The sequence below is a fragment of the Rosa chinensis genome, chromosome 2 (assembly GCF_002994745.2).
Source record: "Rosa chinensis cultivar Old Blush chromosome 2, RchiOBHm-V2, whole genome shotgun sequence".
NCBI classification, from domain to species: domain Eukaryota; kingdom Viridiplantae; phylum Streptophyta; class Magnoliopsida; order Rosales; family Rosaceae; genus Rosa; species Rosa chinensis.
Window position 1 is genome coordinate 70,469,531 of NC_037089.1, and position 20,240 is coordinate 70,489,770.

Here is a 20,240-nt window from a genome sequence, read left to right on the forward strand (position 1 = left end):
GTAGAGGAAAGAATCAATTACAGGACATATGCATGAATGAGATAAACACTATCCAGAATCACCAAGAGAGAAGTGAAAATTGATACACGACAAAAATTCAAGGGAATATTTACTTTGCGCAGAGATGTCAAAATTATCGCTTACCATGATTAAAGAACAAATGCCTATAGGAAACTAAATGGATAACAATCAAGAAACCACATAATGATGCCCACTATGTCAAGGTGATACGAGATACCCTGATGACCCTACATGATAGAAATACGAGTAGAATTTTAGGCTAATTTGTTGAAATATGTAATAATATGGCTGACCTTTCCTTGACAGGCTTTTCTAAAATCGGCAAAACATTTAGAGCACCTTCGTCGTCCTACAATTGCCAACAACATAATTACACTAACAGCAAACACAGAGAAGTAAAGGATCTTTCAGTTTCATAACTCATAAGCATGACTATTTACCTTCAATATTCTTCTTCTTTTCCTTGAATACGTTATATAATATTTTTCATTTGATGTCTCAGGATTGTCTCCTCTCCTGAATATTGCCAGTATATAAAAGTCAATCAATTAGAGATGATAGAATTTGGAATTTTGCATAGAAGGTCAATCATTACAAGCATATAGACAATACTCATCACAGTGACAAGAGCACTTGAAGACTATCATAAGACATGCAAATGTCAAATAAACCATATCCAGTTAAAACCACCAAGAGTGCAATTTGAAGTACAAGAAAAAGTCAAGGGAATGCATTGAACAATTCTCAGAATCATTGTTCAACAACAGAACAATTGCAGAGAAGGGGAAAAAATTAAATGTGCAAGAATTTAGAAAACAAATAATGGTGCCATAAGCTAATGTGGATAAGGTACCTTGATGAACCTACCATGTGTGCAAATTTTAAGGTAAACTATTTAAACAAGTATTGATGTGACTGACCATTCATAAGGGGGTTCCTCTGGAATAGATGGAAGTTCGGAAGGATCTTCATCATCCTACAATCACCAAATATAAATACACTTGTAACAGACACAGCGAAGTAATATATATCTTATTTTACCTTCATTCCTTTTCTTTTTCTTGACTTCGTATAACAAGTTTTACCATTTGATGTCTCAAGATCTACTGCTATCCTGAATAGTGTTTATAAAAACCAAATGATCAGCAAGTATATAATTTGAAATACACATGAAAGATAAATGATTAAGTGTACGCTTGTCCAAAATAGAAAGAAGATTATTCTAACACACATGCAAGAGTCATGTAAAGACTAGCTTTCAATCCCAGAGTATCTTCACAATCATGTTCAAGCCACCAAGGAAAAGTAAACTTTAAAGTGCATGCAAAAGTCAAGGAAAATTGAACAACCATGACAAACAACAAATGCAAGACCAAAGGCCTGGATTAATAATTGAAAGCATAAGAATCCAGAAACCACATGAACCTGCTATATGTCAATGTGTATATAAAGTATTCTAAGGCAGATTGCTCAAACGTAATGTACAAAGCTGTTTTGAACTTCTTTCGGAGACAATAGCTGTTATAAGAAGTTCCACTCAACTTTCGTTTTGAGGAGTAGTTCAGACTACTTCAATGCGCAACAAAACCAAGCTCACCTGAAGCTCTTGGAGAATAGATCGAAGACTGAAAGAGACCAACACTGGTGAGAGGAACGTTCAGATTTGTTAGCGTGAGTCATGGCATAACATTAGGGATGTAATATATTATAATTGTATCATAGTTAGTACTTACCTTTCCTATGTGTGGTAGAGAATAGAGATGGAAGTCAATTGTATTCTTGTAGATCTCTTTATATACCTCCACTGTGAGATGAATCAAATATCATACAATTCATTCTCTTAATCTTGTTATATCTAACTTGGTATCAGAGCAAAGATCCGAAAAGGACTTTGTCTCTTTTTTCTTTAAGTCTTTTCTCAATCTGAGGGAGACAGTTGGGTTAAAACCCAATTTTTGGGTCAGTCTCTAAAACGACGTTGTTCAGACGTCCTCTCTTTTTTGCTCGGCTTTGTCTTCAGCCAAAGACTGTCGTCCTTATCTTCACGTCAATCCCAGATCGTTCAGTCCTCAGATCGCCGACGCTCTTCTCTTACCCAGACCTGCCTCGTCTCTTGTCCAGAGCTCCTTCGTCTGCCTCCGACACCAGAGACCGATCTCTTCAGTTCGTCTCCCAATCTCTCTTCAGTTCGTCTGTGTCCAGACTCGACCCAGTCCTCGTCCGGCCACCTGATCCATCTCCGGCTGTGCTCCAGTCCACGATCGTGCCCAAACTCAACTCAGCCCGGCGTCGCAAGTAAGCCCCTATTCCGGTCGCTCGCCTCCATCTCGGTCAGCCACACTAGGTCAACTCGGTCAGCCCAGTCAACCCGCCTCACTCGGTCAGCTAGCCCAGTCAACCCCAACAGGTTACCCTAAAAAAAAAAAAGAAGAAAGAACGAAAGAAAAAGAAAAGGGTTTCTGTTATTGTTCTTTTGGAGCCTTCTGTTCTTCTTATTTTCGCTGCATACTTTGGATTTGTGTGTTTTTTGCTATTGTTGCATTGGGTAGTGATGATAGTGAAGGTCAGGGTTCCAAGATCAATGACGTCCAGAAGGTTGAGATTTCTGTTCGAAGTTCAGACGGTGGTTCTTTTGGAGGTACTAAACTCAATGGTACCAATTTTCGAACGTGGAAGAAGATTATGCCTGTCCATCTTCATGGCATACACAAGATGGGACATGTGACTGGACCAACCAAAGCTCCGAGTGAGGAGGAAGTGTATGCCTATGCTAAGTGGGAAGATGATGATGGATTTGTGATGGCTATCTTATTCAAAGCCATGACTGAAGATGTGCTACAGCTGGTGGAAGAGTGTGAGACTGCTGAAGAAATATGGAAGACATTGGGAGATTTGTATACAAATGAATCTGATTTTATACAGGTTCATGAATTGATGTGCAAAGTTGCCAGTTTGCAACAGAATGGACAACCAGTAGCTGTGTATTTCACCAAGCTGAAGAATGTATGAGCTGAAATTGATCAGAAGCGTCCTTGCAAGATCAAGAATCCGAAGGATCTTTTGTGGTACCAAAAGGAGAAGGAACTTGAGAAGGTTCATGTATTCCTGAGAGGGCTTGATGAGAAGCATAGTAGTGCCAAGGGAGAATTGCTTACAATGACAGACCCTCCTAATGTGAACACAGCTTTTACATACATCCGCAAGGATGAGTCTCAGCAGGAAAGTGTCAAACATGCACAGGTTGAAGTATCTAGCCTAGCCATTCAGGCCAAGTCACCAGCACCTTTCCTTCAGCAGCAGAGTTCAGCCCCACTTCATCAGCAAGGTTTCCCACAAGGCTTCACCAACCGCCCTCGTCCTCAATGCTTTGATTGCAACGACCTTGGGCATGTTCGGGAGACTTTTTGGAAGTTGAACCCACACCTTAAACCTAAAAAGCAAGGTTATCGTCGTAAGGCGAAAGCAGCTGCTGTTCAATTGGTCCAAGAACTAGATTTCTATGGAGTGGCTGGACAAGATCATCATACAGCAGGTGGAGCTACTCCTACAGCCTCTATAGCTGGTCGAGATAAAATTGGTATGGCTTTAAAGGTTTCTAACTTTGTTAGTTCTGATACATGTATTATTGATTCTGGTGCCTCCGATCATATGACTTATGATAAATCATATTTTACTGAATTGTCTTCCCCATCAGTGTCCTATGTAACCAATGCCAATGGTGAGGCCTTTCCTGTGTTAGGGTCAGGGTCAGTTCGTATTACTCTTACCTTAGAACTTCATAATGTGTTATATGTGCCTGACTTATCTCACCATTTGATATCTGTTCTCTAGTTGAATACTGAGTCTAAAAGCTCTGTAACCTTTTATCCTATGTATGTGATTTTTCAGGATCTTCCCACCAGGGAGAAAATCGGTCGGGGGTATCTGAGGGGCAGGTTGTTCCATCTGGATCAGACATACGCAGGAGAGAAACGAGAAGCACAGTCTCGCGCCGCTTTGACTTCGAGTTCTGATAAGCTAAGTGAAATTTGGTTGTGGCATTGCCGTTTAGGGCATCCCTCTTTTAGTCTTATAAGAAAAACTATGCCTACTTTGTTTATTGGTGTGGATGAGTCTGTTTTACATTGTGAAACATGTGTTTTGACAAAGAGTCATCATGCTACTTATTCTCCTAGTATTTCTAATAAAAGTGTTATTCCTTTTGAGTTGATTCATTCTAATGTTTGGGGACATTCTAGAGAACCCACTGTATCGGGTATGAGATACTTTGTGTTGTTTATTGATGATTGTAATACCCCGAAAAATCCAAATTAAATTCTGTGGATTTTTAGAATTGATTTCTCGGTATTAGGAGCGAGTACGAAGCTTGGAGAAGATGTGGAAGTAGTTCAAACGATTTTATTTTCGAAATCGAACGTTATTTAGGGGCCCGCGAAAGTTGACTTTTTATACGTACCGAATTTGGGAAAATTTCCTTCATGAAAGTTGTAGAGCTCGTCGATACGATCGCGTGCATATGTGGAACACAATATTCGGAGTTCGTATGAATAAGTTATGAATATTTGAAAATTGGAATTTTTCTATAAATAGCCGAAAAACTCTGATTTTTCATTAAGGACGAAAGTTTTGAGTTTTTGCGGAACAGTCCCCCAGAACTCTCCGTTCTCTCTCTTCGGTTTCTCTTCAGAACCCTCGGGTTCCGACCGACCCGACCCGGACCCATCTCCCTCCTCCGACGTCTTCCGGCCACGACCCGGCCCTCTCCGTGATCGCCGTGCTCCGCCAAGTCGCCCTCTGCCATCGATTTGCTCCGCCGCTGCCCCGAAAGCTGGATCGAAGGAGCCACAGTTCCGATCGGTGACCCGGCCGGACTTCCCGTTTTCCGGCATCTCCTCGGCCGATCCTTCCCATTTTCGTGATCTCCTCCTCATGCTGATCATCCCTATGTAAGTCTTTCATCACGATTTTGTGTATAGAACGCTAGATCATGGTTTGACTTTTTGGACGGTTCTGATTCAATCTGGGTTTGGATGGACGATCCAGATTAATCCAAACTTCAAAGCTTGATCTAGGACGATCTAGGCCAAACCAGACTTAGCTCCAGTTATGAAAGTTAATCACCCTTTAATTCTGAAGAAGTTTGTAGTTGGTCACTTTGCCATCGGAGGTGGTTGGCCCGGCGTTGACCGCCGCCGTTGACCGCTGGTTTGACCGCCGCTTGTGGCAGCGCGTGGCGGCGCGTCCGGCCGTATTTTTGTGTTCTGTTTTCAGTTTATTCATCTGTGCATCGATACGAGCGTTTTGATATATTATAAGATTATTTTAGAAAAAGTTGATAAATAGTGGATTTACGTTTTTACGTTTATCTTCGGTTTTCGATCTGTGAAGATCAGACCATCGGTTTTACTTCAAATTTTAGTATGTTGATCGTATGACTGTCCCGGTGACTTTGTGAGGTCACGGGCGAAGATCCGACTGTTGGATCTTCGTATAATTGTGAAATAGTAATTCGGAAGGCGATTCGTGAGAATCCGACCGTCGGATTTTCATGAAATCTTGTGGAGGTGTTTATAAGGACGATTCAGGAAGATCCGACCGTTGGATCTTCGTGATATTTTTGGAGGATGATCCTAAGGGCGATCCGTGAGGATCCGACCGTTGGATCATCATATAATTTCGATCCGACCGTTGGATCGTCTTTATTTTCGGATCCCACCGTTGGATCGTCTTTATTTTAGAATCCGACCGTTGGATCGTCTTTATTTTAGAATCTGACCGTTGGATCGTCGTTTAAGTTTATTTCGTGTTTCGTTTACTAAGCAGAGACCATACTTGATTAGGTACTTGACGGTTTGAGTTGACGAGCGTTTGGAATATCGTTATAATTGACTTTTTGGAAGACGCAGCTGGATTAGAGGTGAGTAAACCTCACGTGGTTCATATTACGAACTGAATAAATTTAATTACTTTATTTTTTTTGTCGTAATTGTGTGAAAATATTTGTGGGATAAATATTTGTCTTAAATCATATGGACTTGATCAACTACGGTCCATAGGTAAGTAAAATGATTTTACTATACAAATGAATTTCACGGTTTTTATGCTTGAACTATAGTTGGTATTAGTGGTCATTCCTGAGCGGATGATTACGTATATATATATTTGCGTGGAATATATATTTTGGTTGACGTGTGATTGGAATGATGAAATGATTGAGAATGGATTGGATATTATTCAAGCTATTAATCTCCTATTTAATTGTTGAATAATGAAATGTTGATCATGTGGTGTGAAAGCTATTTTATATGCCAATTGTGAATATGTGGAAATTATTTTAAGAAGTAAAGATTTGTCTTGAAATAATATGTCTCTTTATGTGAGTGTACATATACATATATACGATCTATAATTTATAAAGATTGTATGTTGTGAATTTGATTATGTCTGAAAAGTACAATTGTGAAGCCGGGTGTTATCTACTACCCCGTGCTTAAGTGAATTACTGGTAAATGTGTTTTGGTGTTATGTGGAAGTTAAGCTGTGGGCTCTAGTCCCTTCAGATAGTGTACTATTATACTCTTAGGAAGAGTGCTTACTTTGAGTATACATACTTTAATGTTTAATGATTTAGCATTTGTTGCTTTAATGATCAAGCATGTGTTGCTTTTATGTTTAAAGATCAATTAGCATGTGGTGCTTTTATGATCAAGCATGTGTTGCTTTTATGTTTAAAGATCAATTAGCATGTGGTGCTTTTATGATCAAGCATGTGTTGCTTTTATGTTTAATGATCAATTAGCATGTGGTGCTTTTATGATCAAGCATGTGTTGCTTTTATGTTTAATGATCAATTAGCATGTGTTGCTTAAATGATCAAGCATGTGTTGCTTTAATGTTATTTTACATATTAATGTTACAATATTTGTTGGTTGTGATCAGTATTCTTATATTATTGTGATCAAATATCTATCCATGATATATTTTTAATATGTGAAGGTGTTATGTGAATTTGATCAAGTATCTATCCATGATATATTTTGAATATGTGAAGGTGTTATGTGGAATTGATCAAATACCTATCCATGATATATTTGGAATATGTGAAGGTGTTATGTTATTTTGATCAAATATCTATCCATGATATATTTTGAATATGTGAAGGTATTAGTGAAAAGAAAATCAAGCATGTGTTATTTTAATGTTATTTCACATATTAATGATGCAATATTTGTTGATTGAGTTTTAAAAGAGAGTATCGAAAAATACCTACTTTTATGTTTATGAGATTTTTGGAGTTACCTTGTGAGTGTGTTGATTGTTTACTTGAGTTATAATAATTGTAATTAAATAAATCAACAGTTCTTTCTTGTTTACTCATACGGGCTGTCATGGCTTACCGGGTTTGGTGTTGTTGCATTCCCGGTACACTATTCAAATTGTGTAGCGGGTAATCTCACAGGTCAGGAGAATCAGGGCAGTGATCGTGCGGTTTAGAGTATTAGTATTGGATTTATAGCATTTGTTTTGTGAGGAGAATTTTACTCATTGAGTTTTACAATTTGATTTGGTGAGAGTGTGCTGTAATAAGTAGCTTGAGGATTTGGTTTCTGTAATATCAAGAGGTGTATTTAGTGGTTGTTTTCTGAGAGAAAAATTCAGAACGTATTTGTATTGTTTTTAGTCATGTTCCGGATTTGAATCCTTATTTCAAGATTCGGGGTGTGACAATGATTGTACTAGATTGTCATGGGTTGCTCTTCTTAAAACCAAATATGAAGTATTTCCAGCTTTTCAAACCTTTCGCACTCTTGTTCAAACACAATACCATAGCACCATTAAAGGCCTTCGTTCTGACCATGGGGGAGAATATGTTAATCATATTTTCTAAGAGTTTTTGAAAACCCATGAGATTGTTCACGAAACTACATGTCCACAAACACCAGAACAAAATGAAGTGTCTGAAAGGAAAAACCGTCATTTACTTGATATGGCTCATGCCCTTCTCTTTAGTGATCATATGCCTAAGTATCTTTGGGGTGACGCTGTACATGATTCCTCCCATCCTATCAATCGTCTTCCGTCCAGTGTCCTTCAGGGAAAAATTCCATTTGAGGTTCTTGCATCTCATGTCTCCTTACCTTCATTTCATAATCTTCCAGCTCGTGTATTTGGTTATGTTGTTTTTGTCCATGTCCCTAACAACCAAAGGTCTAAGTTGGATTCCCTGGCACTCAAGTGTGTGTTTGTTGGTTACGGAGGCTATCAGAAAGTGTACAAGTGTTATCATCCACCTACCAGAAAGTACTATGTCACTATGGATGTTACTTTCTTTGAGGACATGAGTTATTTTTCCTCTTCGGATACAACTCTTCAGGGGGAAAATTCATATTTTGAATATCTGTATCATGGAGAGGGGGGAGGAATCAAAAGGAGGAGTGGAAGTCACACAGGCAGGGAGTATTTTGACGAATCCAGTTGAGATCATTAGCTCATCGCTTCTAGCAGCAGAAGCGACAGACATCCAGACACTAGTTTCAATCACTGAACATGAGGTTGAAGATACAATTGCCCCTCCTGCCATCGCTTCTACCCCTGACCCACAGCTTCCTGGTAATGAAGATCACTCATTTGTGGTATGTCCATCTACTGGTACTAGTAGTAGTGAGTCTAATGTTGGGTAATATGTGTTACCAAATAGGACCACTTGAGGTTAATCAGTCAAAAGATATGAACCTACTCTTACTACCAAATCAAAATACCCAGTAGCCAACTATATGTCCACTAAAAGATTGTCTAAGTCATATGAATCATTTTTGAATCAAATATCTGCTATATCAGTACCTAACAAAGTGCAGGATGCATTGGGGGATCCAAAGTGGAGGAAGGCAATGGAGGAAGAGATGGGGGCATTGCAGAAGAACAATACTTGGCAACTTGTGCCTCCATCACAAGGAAAGAAGGCTGTAGGTTGTCGTTGGGTGTTTACCGTGAAGCATAATGCAGATGGATCAGTGAATCGGTACAAAGCACGCCTTGTAGCAAAGGGGTTTACTCAGATGTATGGTATAGACTACGATGAAATGTTTGCTTCTGTTGCTAAGATGAACACTATTCGGGTTCTGCTCTCGTTCGCTGCTAGTTTAAACTGGCCACTTCGATAGTTTGATGTCAAGAATGCATTTCCTCATGGAGAGTTAACCGAGGAAGTGTACATGAGCCTTCCACTTAGGTATGTAGTTGCTTCTCCTAGTGATTTTGTATGCAAATTGAGAAAGTCTCTGTGTGGTCTCAAACAATCACCTCGTGCTTGGTTTGGGAGATTTTCACAGCTCATGTGGAAGGTTGGTTACAGACAGAGCAACTCAGACCATACCTTGTTCCTCAAGCATCAACAAGGGAAGGTAATAGCTCTAATTATTTATGTGGATGATATGGTAATCACTAGCAATGATACTGTTGAGATGGGTAGACTGCAGAGACAGCTAGCATCTGAATTTGAGATGAAGGACTTGGGTTAACTTAAGTACTTCTTAGGAATTGAGGTAGCCAGGGGGAGAGAAGGAATCTATATGTGTCAGAGGAAGTACGTTCTTGACTTGCTGACAGAGACAGGTTTGTTGGATTGCAGACCTGTTGATACTCCTATTGAGCAAAACTATTGTTTAGCTGAGTATCCAAATCAGGTACCTACTGATCGAGCTCACTATCAGAGGTTGGTTGGGTGCTTGATTTATTTGGCTCATACTAGACCAGATGTTGCATATGTAGTGAGTGTGGTGAGTCAGTTCATGCATAACCCAAGTGAGAGTCACATGGATGCTGTTATGAGAATTTTGAAGTACTTGAAGTCTGTTCCAGTAAGAGGAGTATTGTTTTCTAAACACAGCAACATTCTTGAGGTTTGTGGCTTTACAGATGTAGATTGGGCTGGAAATATTACAGACAGGAGGTCAACATCAGGTTACTTTACCTTTGTGGGAGGTAATCTGGTTACATGGAAGAGTAAGAAACAGAAGGTTGTGGCACATTCTAGTGCTGAGGCCGAGTATATATAGAGGCATGGCTCACGAAGTGTGTGAATTGATGTGGCTGAGAAATCTGTTACGTGATCTGGGTTTCAAACTCAAAAGTACCATGCAGTTGTATTGTGACAACAAGGTAGCTATTGACATATCACAGAATCCAGTATAGCATGATCGTACTAAAGCATGTGGAGATTGATCGTCACTTTATAAAGGAGGAGGTAGATGCCAAAATTATTAGCTTTCCCTTTGTTCCAACTAAAGAGCAACTTGTAGATATACTTACCAAAGGAGTTTCCAGGAAGGCGTTTTATGACTCACTAAGCAAGTTGGGCATGGTTGATGTATATGCGCCAACTTGAGTCGGAGTGTTAGCGTGAGTCATGGCATAACATTAGGGATGTAATATATTGTAATTGTATCATAGTTCTATGTGTGGTAGAGAATAGAGACGTAAGTCAATTGTATTCCTGTAGATCTCTTTATATACCTCTACTGTAAGATGAATCAAATATCAGACAATTCATTCTCTTAATCTTGCTATATCTGACTAGATTCTCAACGTAGAGGGGCCCACCTCTGGGAACGGAGAGCTCCTCCACCTCCTCGGAACTGTGAGCAAAGCCATTGCGTCTTCAACACAGTCTTCCATGATCTTTAGTGGAACCGAAAAAGTCCACAATTTTGAAGAAAGTGAGAGAAGTACAAGAAGGGAAAGCAGCTCGTTTTGATTAAGATGAAACATAAACAAAAAAAAAAAAAAGGGCTTCCACGATACCTGTGAGGAGAAGGAAGAATACGGTTTTTTTGGGAGGAGTGAAGAGAGAGAGTTGGAGCCTTGGAGGGGTGTGATTTCGGCGTCGAAGGAGTTCGGGTGTTTTTGGCGCGCAACCGCAGGGAAGTCTGTGCAATATTGCGGGCAATAGTTTGTAGACACGACATGTCGTTTCATTAGTGGGAAAAAATCAATTTAAAAAAAAAAGAAAAAAAAAAGGCGTGGTGTGTAGTCTCCATATATATAGACTATAGAGTATGAACCCTAGAGTACCATACCCTAGATGATGGTTCTGGTTTTGTTAGGATTGTGGAAAACTTTAGAGATTTGTTAACTTCTATAACTAATGCTTTCTTTTCTCATGTTTTTAGGGAGTGCAACTCAACAACACATAAGATGGCACTCCGATCTGATGTATCTTCTAAGTGGAATGTTCTTGTTCGCTTAGTGCTTAGTGGATTCATTGCTACTATTTGTACGAATTGATGTCATATCAAATAAAGCTTGATGAGGATTTGTGATTAGAGACTGCTTTAGAAATCCTCTTATAGCAGCTACTCGGCATGTTGGCAATACAACAGTATTGGTCGCAGAAGTCATTGCCTTGCGTGATAGCCTTACTTGTGGAAAAGAAAGGGCTACAGGAAAGTAGAAGTGGAAGGGGGACTCAAAGTTAGTCATAAATGCAATCAATGAAGTAGTAACCCCGCCTAGCTTGGAGATTAATCAAAGTCATTGGAGACATAAAGAAGATTGTTGTTCACTTCTCATCAATCTCTTTCACACATATTTTTAGAGAAGCAAATTTTGTAGCTGATGCAGTTGCAAATTTAGGTCACAATAGTTTGTAGACATGACATGTCATTTCATTAGTGGGAAACAATCAATTTAAAAAAGAAAAAGAAAAAAAAAGGTGCGGTGTGAAGTCTCCATATATATAGACTATAGAGTATGAACCCTAGAGTACCATACCCTAGATGATGGTTCTGGTTTTGTTAGGATTGTGGAAAACTTTAGAGATTTGTTAACTTCTATACCTAATGCTTTCTTTTCTCATGTTTTTAGGGAGTGCAACTCAACAACACATAAGATGGCACTCCGATAGTCCGATCTGATGTATCTTCTAAGTGGAATGTTCCTGTTCGCTTAGTGCTTAGTGGATTCATTGCTACTATTTGTACGAATTGATGTCATATCAAATAAAGCTTGATGAGGATTTGTGATTAGAGACTGCTTTAGAAATCCTCTTATAGCCAGGGGCGGATCCACATAGAGCCCAGCTTGGGCACTTGCCTAGACTGGATTTTTGATTTTATATTGATTTAGTGTAGGCAAGGGCTGTGAAAGTGGCAAAAATAGGGCAAAACAAGGTGAATTGGAGAAGAAAATTGCAGAAATTAGACAAAATCAAGGCAAAAACATGGCAAAACTAAGGCAAAATATTCATAATTGCCTCCAAAATTTGCAGCTTCTCTCTAATTTTCCTCCCTTCCCCTCCTGCCATTGACTTGCCTTACCTGAAAAAAAATTTCAGGATCCGCCCCTGCTTATAGCAGCTACTCGACATGTTGGCAATACAACAGTACTGGTCGCAGAAGTCATTGCCTTGCGTGATAGCCTTACTTGTGGAAAAGAAAGGACTACATGATAGTAGAAGTGGAAGGGGGACTCAAAGTTAGTCATAAATGCAATCAATGGTGTAGTAATCCCGCCTTGGAGATTAATCAAAGTCAATGGAGACATAAAGAAGCTTGTTGTTCACTTCTCATCAATCTCTTTCAAACATGTTTTTAGAGAATACTTTTTGGACCAATAGGATTCCAGTGGAGGCTTCTAAATAATAAAAATGTAAATTCTGCTTGCTTCAGAGGTTTTACCGTTTAATTTATTTTCTCTTAAAAAAAATAAAGCTTGACGGATTGCAAAATCTTGCATACAGAAATCCCTGCAGAAGAGAAGAATATACAGAAGTGCAAAAGAAGACACTATTGCCAGATACCACTTTGTTTTGTGAAGTCCATTCAGAGTACCAGAAAAGTGCTCCTAGTGATCGTATCCTTAGTGAGCTAATTAAGTAGGTTGCTTTTACGTACAGACTCCAAATTAAGTTTCCTTTCTCCATCGAATTGCATAAATAAGGTTACACAGGAATATATGAATTACTTTTTGTTGTTGTTGTTAGCCTCTTGCCCAATTAAAAGCATATCAACAGTGAGAGAAATTGTTAGAATTTGAAGGTTTAATTCAGACGATATACATATAACAAAGCATGTGTCTATAATATTCACAAAGAAGGAAAAAAAAAAAAAAAAACTATCTACTCCTGTTCATCCTGCTGCATAAGTTTTGATGAATGTTCGATTGGATGATGGTGATTTCCCACAACAGGTATTATATTACAATACATAGTACAACCCTATGAAAACCAAGAAAATTAAATGAAATCATTTTGTCACCTTATACATGTACAGATTAGAGACACTGTACTTGGCATTGATTAATTTTTGTATGGTAGGAACTGATGGGCGTTTTTATGAGGAATGCCATGTCGCACTATGCAGCATATACATACGAATATCTTTCCGTTCGCACTAGAGTATACCATATAATGGTCCGGTTGCCTACAGCAAAAAGTTCCCGAGCTTTGAATCATAAGCAAATGAGTTCACTACTAGCAAAACAACAATTACCCACGGATTTTAATCTATGGGTAATAAGACTATCTCACACGGATTTCAGTGTGTGATAGCTTTTACCGACGGTGCACGCACAGATTGGTATTACCGTGTGGTTTGGAGGGGGGGTAATGCTCATCCGCCACGGATTATGTTGTCCGTGTGAAATACTTACGTGGGCCCCACTATAATTCCACAAATATAAATTACCGGAATTAGCTGCAATCCGTGTGAACAACTCTATTTCACACGGATTTCTGTGCCAAATACGTACTTATCTCACACGGATTTCTGTGTCAAATACATACCTATCTCACACGGATTATTTTGTCCGTGTGAATATTAGAAGTGGGCCCCACTATCTTTCCGTAAATATAGATCACCGTAATGGAATGCATCCGTGTGAACAACTCTATTTCACACGGATTTCTGTACCAAATACGTATCAATCTCACACGGATTTCTGTGTCAAATAAATACTTATCTCACACGGATTTCTGTGTCAAATCCTTTTACCCTAACTCTCACTGATTTCTGTGTGTAAAAGTAACAGCATGTTAAAAAAAAAAATTTCTGCTAATTAATTTGCAACCTAAACATAATAATATTTTTATTTTTTATTCAAAAAAAATACTTTTATTTTTCTACAATTTAAATATATTACAAATATTTACAATAAAATGAACAAATCCACAACTCAATCGAAAATATTCAAACTTTACATTCATAGCAAGATATTTTTTTACATTTCATACCAATGCTAATTAGAATAAAAATTAGTACATGATCATCAACAATGCAAGTACTACTAATTTCATTGTCTGCCCAAGCTGCAACATTCCAAGTGAAATGTGAAAAGTTTGGATGAGAGCTTGACATAACCGAACTTTGTCTTCGATTACCGGTATTCGTCTGTATGGCAACCAAGACAATGTCATAGAGTAACACGTCTCAAGCAAATTGAAAATCAATATAGGTAGGTAGTTTCTGCAAGACCCACATTGTTATTGTATAAATTATTGTGGGCCCCATTATGGTCATTTCACACGGATTTCTGTCAGTATTTCTATTTCACACGGATATCTGTGGCTTTTAACTACAGTAAATCCGTGTGTGTTGTTATTTTGCTAGTAGTGGTTCATGGAGTTTAGAAAAGCTAGTTCTAGTGCAGGCAAAATATATATATATGTACTTGTAAGTAATTATTATGCTAAAGTTGTTCCTCCAATCCTATATGATATAGTACTGTATGCTGATAATGATAGCATTGTTTGTCAAGCACCTGTAAGATGTAGAATCCTGATAATGAACTGAATGAACAAGCAGGGAGCCTTTATCCAGTCTCCGTCTCTGTGTGTGAATCAGTGATTAGAAATAATGGAAAATGCCCTTGTGTATGTGTGGGGAAATTCAATCTCCCTCTTCAAGGCTAACAAAAGAAAAGAAGACATTTCATAAAATCATTTTGCTCTCATTTTCCTTTTTTTTTTGGTTGAGAATGAGAAAAATAACAGTTTCCCTAAGTCGTTAGTTATAGAATGTTTAGACTCAAGTCACTCAACCTTAGGGAATAGCACTACTACACAGAATACTTTTTATGACGTTTGAAAAACGTCATGAAAAAGATTCAATGACGTTTTTCAAATGCCATAACGAACGTCGTCTCTACTGGTGCCGTCTTTTCCAAACCATTTCGATGACGTTTGATAAACGTCATTAAAGATTTTTAATGACGTTTGAAAAACGCCATAGAAAGTGTTTCAATGACGTTTTCTAGACGTCATGGAAAGATTTCCATGACATTTTTGAAATGTCATAGAAGAAGATTAACGGCATTTGTGAAACGTCATTGAAAGATCTTTAATGACGTTTTCCAAACGCCATTAAATTTATTTCATATTTAAAAAAAAAAATTGATTTCTGGTTAAATTCAGAAATCAATTATCTTTTTATTTACACATATCACAATGGACATAATACTACTAGTTTCATTAAGAAATCATCACATTTGTTTCATCATTTAGTTCCACTACATCATAAGAGTACCCAAAAAGAAGACCAAAAGTTGATAAACTAGGCTGACCCGCTCCACTCCACTGGTCTCCAACTTGCAGTTGTTCCATACTTTTGCATCTACTTTAAGATAGAAATAGGAAAGAAAAAAAAATAGTAATCAGAACTGAACATATAAGACTGTCTTCACTTTTTGGTAATTTTACTCATACAACCTACTTCCACAGTAACTTTACTCATAAAACATACCATGTTCAACCTTCTTTGTGGAGGCTTGTTACTCTGGTGTATCAGGAGCAGCTTTCTTCAGCAATGGCAACAATAGTTCAATCATGGCGCACATATGTGCCTACCACATTCAAAGAAAATTTCAACTTAAATCTGACATTTGAAAAGTTATATTTTAGTAAAAACCAATACATCATTTGAATTCACATAGGGCAAATCAATATTTTAATAAATACGAGACTGCATATATAACTTGGAAATATGGTATATAATGTTATTGTCATTCTAACTTCATTGTGATCAACAGTAAAGATGTTTTACCTCAGTTTGACCCAAACCAACTTAAGCTCTTGCTATGCTTTCACTAGCAAAATCTTTTGGCTTTTCTCTCATTGCAGCATAGTTATCGTTCTCTTGCACTGACTTTAAAGTAACTGCAGCAAGCAACAAAACTAGAATAAAGAGCATAAATGAACCACAAGGGAAAAAAGAATAAGCCATATCTTCGTGATATTAGACTTACATATCGATGTGAATAGCATTCTTCTAGACCCATGGTTGTTGTTTTCTCTACAAACCTGCTTAAGTGTTAACAAGAAATCCAGATAAGAATGTTAATATTCAGTCTATTTTAATATAGTAAAATTCAAGGACTGACAAAGTTGTGAAGGCCTGTCAAACAGATTGTTTTGTAACAAGGTTGCTGCAAATTTGAGAAAATTTCAGAAGACTGTTAGCAAGAAAGAAAAATTCACCAATGAAGAACTCTTCAGTTATTTCATTCAAAACTCTCCGGATTTGAAGTAGACATGTAAAGCTACTATTTTGCAAAATTTCAGGTCATTCGCAGTTCAAATGAGTGGTCAAACAAGAATCCAAAGTAGCAGAAAATATTGATTTCTGCAGAAATCCTGAAACAGTGCAGTAATTTCAAAATGGCATAAGTATTTCATTTTAACTCCGTTTTTCATGAAACCAAGCTCAAAATGATCATTGAAGAGTCTATTTTAAGCTATCAAAAACTGAGAGTAAAAAAAGAAGTATAGGGTTTTCGAAAATCATGGAATAGCCCACTGGTTCAGCTTGGGTGCTGTCTTTGAGGCATAACTTCAAACACATGGTGTGCAGTAACTGAACTTGATCCTTCCCAGTCCTAATCATCCTAATGGAGTCACTGGACAAAATTACCTTAAAATATGGTATACCCAAAACCAATTATACTCAAAATCAAAACCTCTACAACCTGAAAATTGTCTGAACCTGGAACCCATCGAAATCCTTAATAGAATCACAGTTCGAAAATACCAAATGAGATATCAAATAGACCCAATCACATAGGGATTTTCAATGTGAAGAAAATGTGAGAAATCTTCAATCAAATAGACCCAATCACATAAGATACTCAATAGGAATAAAACCCAAGAGATATTTCAGATTTAACCTGTGAAATTTTGACAGAGAGCTAGTCAGCCTCTTCTTCTTCTGCTTGATGCAAGAAAACAGTGACTTGATATGGGGATCGGCCTCGCCGTAACATCTTCAGGAAGCAAGAGACGATGGATTGAGACCGAGGATGAAACTCGAGTTGTTTCTGCTTCTTGCTCCAGATCGAGAAGAAAAGGGTCGAGGGAGGGAGGGACGGAGAGAGAACAGAGAAGAAAATTAAAGTTGATTGGAATGTGTAAAGAAGAAAATAGGCTGGGTGGGTGGGCAATTTAAAAAAAAATTAAATTTTTTCAAGTATGACGTTTACAAACGCCATGGATTAGCCTATAATTATGGCGTCTAACGGACGCCGTTTATTATTTCTTAGTAAGACGTTTATAAACGTCATGGATTAGTCTATGATTATGGCGTTTAACAAACGCCATCTTTTATTTTTTTTATGGCGTTTTTGGAATGTCATGTTGTTTAAAAATTTTTATGGCGTTTCAAAAATGTCACAAAGCTTTTGCTATTAAACTATTCATGACGTTTCAACCTGAAAACGTCATTAAAATGTTTTTTGATGACGTTTTTGTCAAAATGCCATTAAAAAACTGTCATTAAAGGCTATCTTTGTAGTAGTGTAGGGACCAGGAGGTACAAGAAGAACAAAGATGATAACCTCAGAGTGAACTGCAACAAGGGCAGTTGCTAGAGTTGGAAAAAGCATACATAAGAAAACATCTACACATAGGACTGATATAGATACATGCATGGCTAAACATAGTACATTCCCGTTCTTTTTTGGCCAAGAAAATACATGCCCATTCAAGTATGAAATCAGTCATCACTTACTCAATTACTTTTGGGCATTCTTGAGTCTTGCGTGTGTCTCAACTGGTGGAGAAAGTGATACGATTTGGTGCTTCGGCAGCGGATTCACGTCAAGCAATGACACGAATATTCTGGCAGAAGTTCTTTGCGGCTGACGAAGATGACATGGAGGCCGCTAGGATTTTTAGAGTTATTTATTTATTTATTATTATTTTTTTTCTGGGATTTTGTCTCGTAATTAGGCCAAGCCTATTATGAGTTTTATTTTATTCACTAAGCCTATGTGCTCTTTTTGCTAGGTTACAACTTCAATAGTGAGATTCATTTTCTTCTTTACTTTTCTAAATTGATGTCAATAGCTTGCTGAGATATACCATGATCCATTGACTTCTTCTCCTTCTCTTTTTTCTTTCCCCAAAGAGTGGCATACAGACCAAGAACTATCAAGAAAGCTCCCAAAACACTGAAGACATTTAAAATTCATAAGGTAAAGTAATTGAATAATACCTTATTAATTCATTCTGCAATCCAATCAAGCCAACAATCATACCTTCCCAAGTATATAGCTTCTCCTAAAATGAGTAGTCCCATTATAGCAACAACAATGGTAGCTAGTGGTCTAAAAGCTGTCGTGAAAACTGGGCCTTTTGTTATTACTACTAAGGTCTGAACATAAAATGTGATTCCATAAATCACAGTTCCCTGTAAATATTTCACCTCATCAAATTACTTTTCATTTACAAACATCGTAGGCCTTAGACAGTTGAAGAGGTGTGATCGAGTTCTTACACAATATATAGGAGCAAGAAGTGTGTTCCATGATAACTTCCAAGAAGATGCTTTGTGATCTAGAATTCCTGCCATGATTGTTGAGAGCAGTGTCCCAGATAAGCAGGTCAATGATGTAAGAGTGATTGGTGCTGGATACATTTTTATTGTTGATGTCTGCACGCATAGGAGCATTTGTAAGTAACTGTTATTCTTAGAAAAAGTTGTTCATATATGATATAGTATTGTTTGTGATCCAAGCAGTACCTGTAAGATATAGGATGCTGCAAATGAACTATATGAAACAATAAGGACAAGGGAGCCCTTCAACCATTCTGCGTCTGTAGATGATTTTGAGGTACCTGCAGTTTGATGGGAGCTTTTGGTGTGCATTGTTATTACAGCAACGCCCTTGTAGAGGGTCATGAGTGTTGCACCAGCAAAGGCAGCAAGAGTTCCTCCAATCTTGGCTTGGGTACCAGGCTTGGAAATATCAAACTGTTCCATCCTGAACACATCATAATGCAAAGAGTTTAAGTTACATGGACCATGTTTATTTGATTGTTTCGTTGACCATACCACAGACTAGAAGTATACTATTACCTGCACAAAACAGCTAAGATGAAGGTAATCGATGGAGTCATGTTGGCCATGGCAGATGTAAAAGCTGGTGAAGTATATTCCAATCCCATGTAGTACAGTGTACTTCCTAACGCTCCTCTGTAATTCACAAGCTTATGAAGTTAATTCAAATCTGCATTTTTTTTTTTTTTTTGCATTTTTCAAAACTTTGAGTGTGGCCTGACTCATGAATGGTTTCCTCTACTCACCCCAGCAGACCTAAGAAAAAGACATTTCGCAAGATCTGAACATTGATTTTGCTCTCATTTTTCCTGCCATGAGAAGCACAAGCAAACTTAATCAGTTTTTCTCAGAGTTGTTACTTATGAGGAAGATGTCAGCATGAAATCATGAATTTCTACACTGTTGGGACTTTAGACTCAATCTTAACGACCAATAATTCCATGAAGAATGAAAAAGATAAACCTCTCAAAGAGAAATGCAAAAAGAGCAGTTGCTAGAGTTCCAAACGCATATCCATAAACCACAAGCACATATCTGCTCATGCCTTTGTGTAGAGCGACTTTGGAGACAATATTGTACCCGGCAAAGCATACATTACAAAATATACAGAGGATGTAGGGTTTCGATTCTTCGATTACTCTATCCCACTTACGGCTTCCTTTAACTCTCTCTTCTTGCTCTTCCATCTGCATTACATTTTGCATATTGTTTCCAACCTCACTTCCTTTAATTTCTTTTTATATCGACTTGGGGGTAGTTTGGATGCAAATGATCTGCATTATATATAGTTATTTTTCTCTAGCTCTTATATATCTCACATCTTACTCTAATTCCACTTCATTTGAAAGAAGACAGGTGCTGGTTTACTACGACTCTATGTTATAGTCACCTCAA

The 20,240-nt window shown here is 37.9% G+C and overlaps 1 protein-coding gene and 2 long non-coding RNA genes across 5 annotated transcripts; 1 reads left to right on the top strand and 2 right to left on the bottom strand.

The window, feature by feature from the left end:
• The first annotated feature begins 4,743 nt into the window (after window positions 1-4,743).
• Window positions 4,744-7,685, top strand: LOC112190293. Its single transcript, XR_002932340.2, has 3 exons — window positions 4,744-4,967; window positions 5,862-5,938; window positions 7,466-7,685. It is a non-coding gene; the product is annotated as an uncharacterized LOC112190293 (long non-coding RNA).
• Window positions 7,686-15,461: 7,776 nt separating this feature from the next.
• Window positions 15,462-17,428, bottom strand: LOC112190292. 2 transcript variants are annotated; one of them, XR_005805642.1, is made up of 5 exons: window positions 17,176-17,428; window positions 16,258-16,312; window positions 16,056-16,168; window positions 15,756-15,855; window positions 15,462-15,626 (listed from the first exon to the last, which is right to left on the bottom strand). It is a non-coding gene; the product is annotated as an uncharacterized LOC112190292 (long non-coding RNA). The 2 variants fall into 2 exon arrangements; XR_002932339.2 differs by having other exon boundaries at window positions 15,462-15,629.
• Window positions 17,429-17,817: 389 nt separating this feature from the next.
• LOC112190291 (WAT1-related protein At5g07050) lies at window positions 17,818-20,101 on the bottom strand. Of its 2 annotated transcripts, none has more exons than XM_040515705.1 (7): window positions 19,809-20,101; window positions 19,592-19,654; window positions 19,365-19,478; window positions 19,029-19,269; window positions 18,783-18,938; window positions 18,544-18,695; window positions 17,818-18,456 (listed from the first exon to the last, which is right to left on the bottom strand). In XM_040515705.1, exons 1-7 carry the CDS (start codon window positions 20,048-20,050, stop codon window positions 18,327-18,329), a joined length of 1,098 nt encoding a protein of 365 aa, XP_040371639.1. In that variant the 5' UTR covers window positions 20,051-20,101; the 3' UTR covers window positions 17,818-18,326. The 2 variants fall into 2 exon arrangements, with proteins under 2 accessions (XP_040371639.1, XP_024185494.1); XM_024329726.2 differs by having other exon boundaries at window positions 19,365-19,481.
• Window positions 20,102-20,240: the final 139 nt, after the last annotated feature.